The sequence below is a fragment of the Vespa mandarinia genome, chromosome 4 (genome assembly GCF_050613455.1).
Source record: "Vespa mandarinia isolate Hongniang chromosome 4, ASM5061345v1, whole genome shotgun sequence".
NCBI lineage: Eukaryota > Metazoa > Arthropoda > Insecta > Hymenoptera > Vespidae > Vespa > Vespa mandarinia.
Genome location: NC_140813.1, coordinates 1,205,001 through 1,207,500, shown reverse-complemented (window position 1 = coordinate 1,207,500; position 2,500 = coordinate 1,205,001). Strand labels below are relative to the sequence as shown.

General features: G+C 28.6%; 1 protein-coding gene across 2 annotated transcripts in view; it reads right to left on the bottom strand.

Annotated features, from left to right (window-relative positions):
* The window catches only part of Trmt61 (tRNA methyltransferase 61), a 2,819-nt gene extending 2,631 nt beyond the window's left edge, over positions 1 to 188 (bottom strand). The window contains exon 1 of one of the 2 annotated variants that reach the window (XM_035878630.2): positions 41 to 188. Coding sequence is in view for 1 of the 2 variants with exons in the window: in XM_035878629.2 (XP_035734522.1) it covers positions 1 to 11 (11 nt within the window). In the remaining variant the exon portion in view is untranslated. The other variant, XM_035878629.2, reaches the window with a different exon arrangement.
* Between the last annotated feature and the right edge of the window lie 2,312 nt (positions 189 to 2,500).

Genomic DNA, 2,500 nt, shown 5'->3' with positions numbered 1-2,500 from the left:
TTAAAACTCATGTTGTTTCGTTACAAAAAAAGAAACTAACCTCTTAAATCAATTCACTTATACTTGATACAACGTTGTATATCGATTTGTTTACGCAGTGTTGCCAATATATGAAAAAAGAAATATGAAATAATATTCTTCATCTTTTCCAGAAAAGCACGAACATATATGTATATATGCAAAATGATGTAATTAATAATGTTCATTTATTAATTATCTATAATTATTTATATAAATATCAACGAAGAGAATAAAGGTAAAAGACGATGCGTCAAAATAGGCATCACTAAATAATACGTCGATAATTACCGACACAGTACTTAAAAACTACATTATCGACATATATATATGCATGTACACGTAATACAACGCACTCTGTATTACGCATAGAGAAACATAATAAGATTATTAAATAGAATAGAATATGATATTGCGTCTATTAAAACAATTGTTCGATTTAACATTGTTTTAAAATGTTAATAATATTATAACTATATAAAATATTATAACTTTGATTTAAAAGATATATATTTATATAATAACTTGATAAAAATTTCGATTTAAGAGTCGAAATTTATTTATATCCAATATTAAACGAATAATCGTTTAATATTGGATATTAAATTGAAAGAGGATAACTTTATATTTTTTCGATAATATCTTCTTTTTTTTTATATTTAAAGATTAAAATGGTCGGCATCCTTTAAATATATTTACTTCACACAGAAATTTCAATTTTCAGGTCATCTCTATTAAAGAAAAGTAGTCATCTAAGGCGGTCACATTTGCCTATATATAAGGTGAACTATCTCCAAAATAGTCGACTTGTATAAAATGGAAAAAAAGAAAAAAAAGAAAAAAAAAAGAAAAAAGAAAAAGATGTTTAAGCTTCACTTTCACAACTGTGGTATGTAAGCACTTTTACGTATACGTATACATATATACTCATCAGTTTTTTTCTTTTTTTTTTTTTTCTTTTTTACTTTAACCGCTGATCTCTCATTTCTTTATGTCTTCTAATACGCATTTGTAAACTTACTTCATGTTTTATTATCGCTTAATATCAAAACGACGGAGCGATGGAGTTAACTAGTAAAGATGACGCATAGAATTATTTCGAAGGATCATCAGTTTAAAATTTTTTTATTCGAGATCATCAATGTCCTCATTTTCAAATGGAATTTATATGATATCTTAGAATATGACTCTGGAATTCTGTGGCTCGTATTATTACGAAATAAGATCGTCGTTAGTAAAACATGACAAAATATATACTTTAAAACGTTTCAAATTATTCATTAATAAGTTAAAGAAAACTTTTCCATTCTGAATATATTCTACGTGAAAAATTTCTTTTTAAATTTCTTTAAACGTTCCTTATGAAACATAATATTTACTTTCTTCAATTTATTACAGAACTATCGATACTTGACGAGGAAGCATGTATATAACGATAAAACATCGTTCGACGGCAATTTATTATATAGGAGGAAATTTTTTAACTCGTCAATCAAATGAAAAATCTTAAACGAGGTGGGGAAAAAGTGAAAAATAAAGAGAACGCTCTGATCCGACGCATACTTTCAGATAAAAATATCATCTTCATAGTCGATGGAAATACACGATCTGATTTATACGATTATCAACGAATATTGCGGAAATATCGTTCGCTTGTTTAAAATCACCCAATGTAGAATGGTACGAGTAAAGGGAGTAAGTGTATAAGAGGTGGAGATGAAGATGGGAGAGGTGGTAAGGAAGAACGTGAGGGGAAGAGGGAATGAAAAGGTTTTATTTGTTGCTTTACTTTATTAATTATAAGATGGAGGCATAGTTTCCTACAGCGTCCCACTTTGCAACACTTTCACTCTTCAACAGTTACGTTACATCCAGCGCAGCAGCGCAGCACCGATGAGGAGCGGAGCTCCCTCCCGGCAAAGGAACAACTATCCTCTCGATAACTGCTTATTTGAAGAATTTTTAACAGAGAATCGGTATCGTCTCTCTAACACGCAATACCACTTCGATTTCTACGAAACTCTCTGCTAATAGAAATTATGCAATCATACGATATCACCATATCCATTTTCTCTGCCGACAGGTACATGATAAAACAATCATTGTCTTTGATAACTTATAGAGATTGCCTTTTTCTTCTTCTTTTTCTTCTTCTTTTGTTTCCTTTATTTCCTTTCTTATTACAATACTTTTATAAACGCCATAAGCGACTATCATCGACTACGTTTAAATCTTTTCCTTTTTTTTTTTCAAGATAGTTTAATGATTATTTATATCCAGGAAATATGTTTCGTTCCTTTTACGTAATATATATATATACATATATATATATATATATATATATATATATATGTATATATATTGTCTATGATCATAATTCGTAGTAAATGAAAATCTTTTAAAAAAAAATATGAAGATTCTCTTTCCATCATATTCGAAACTCTTCGTAGTTATTTGTACCTCTTACGGCAACGTAAGTGAA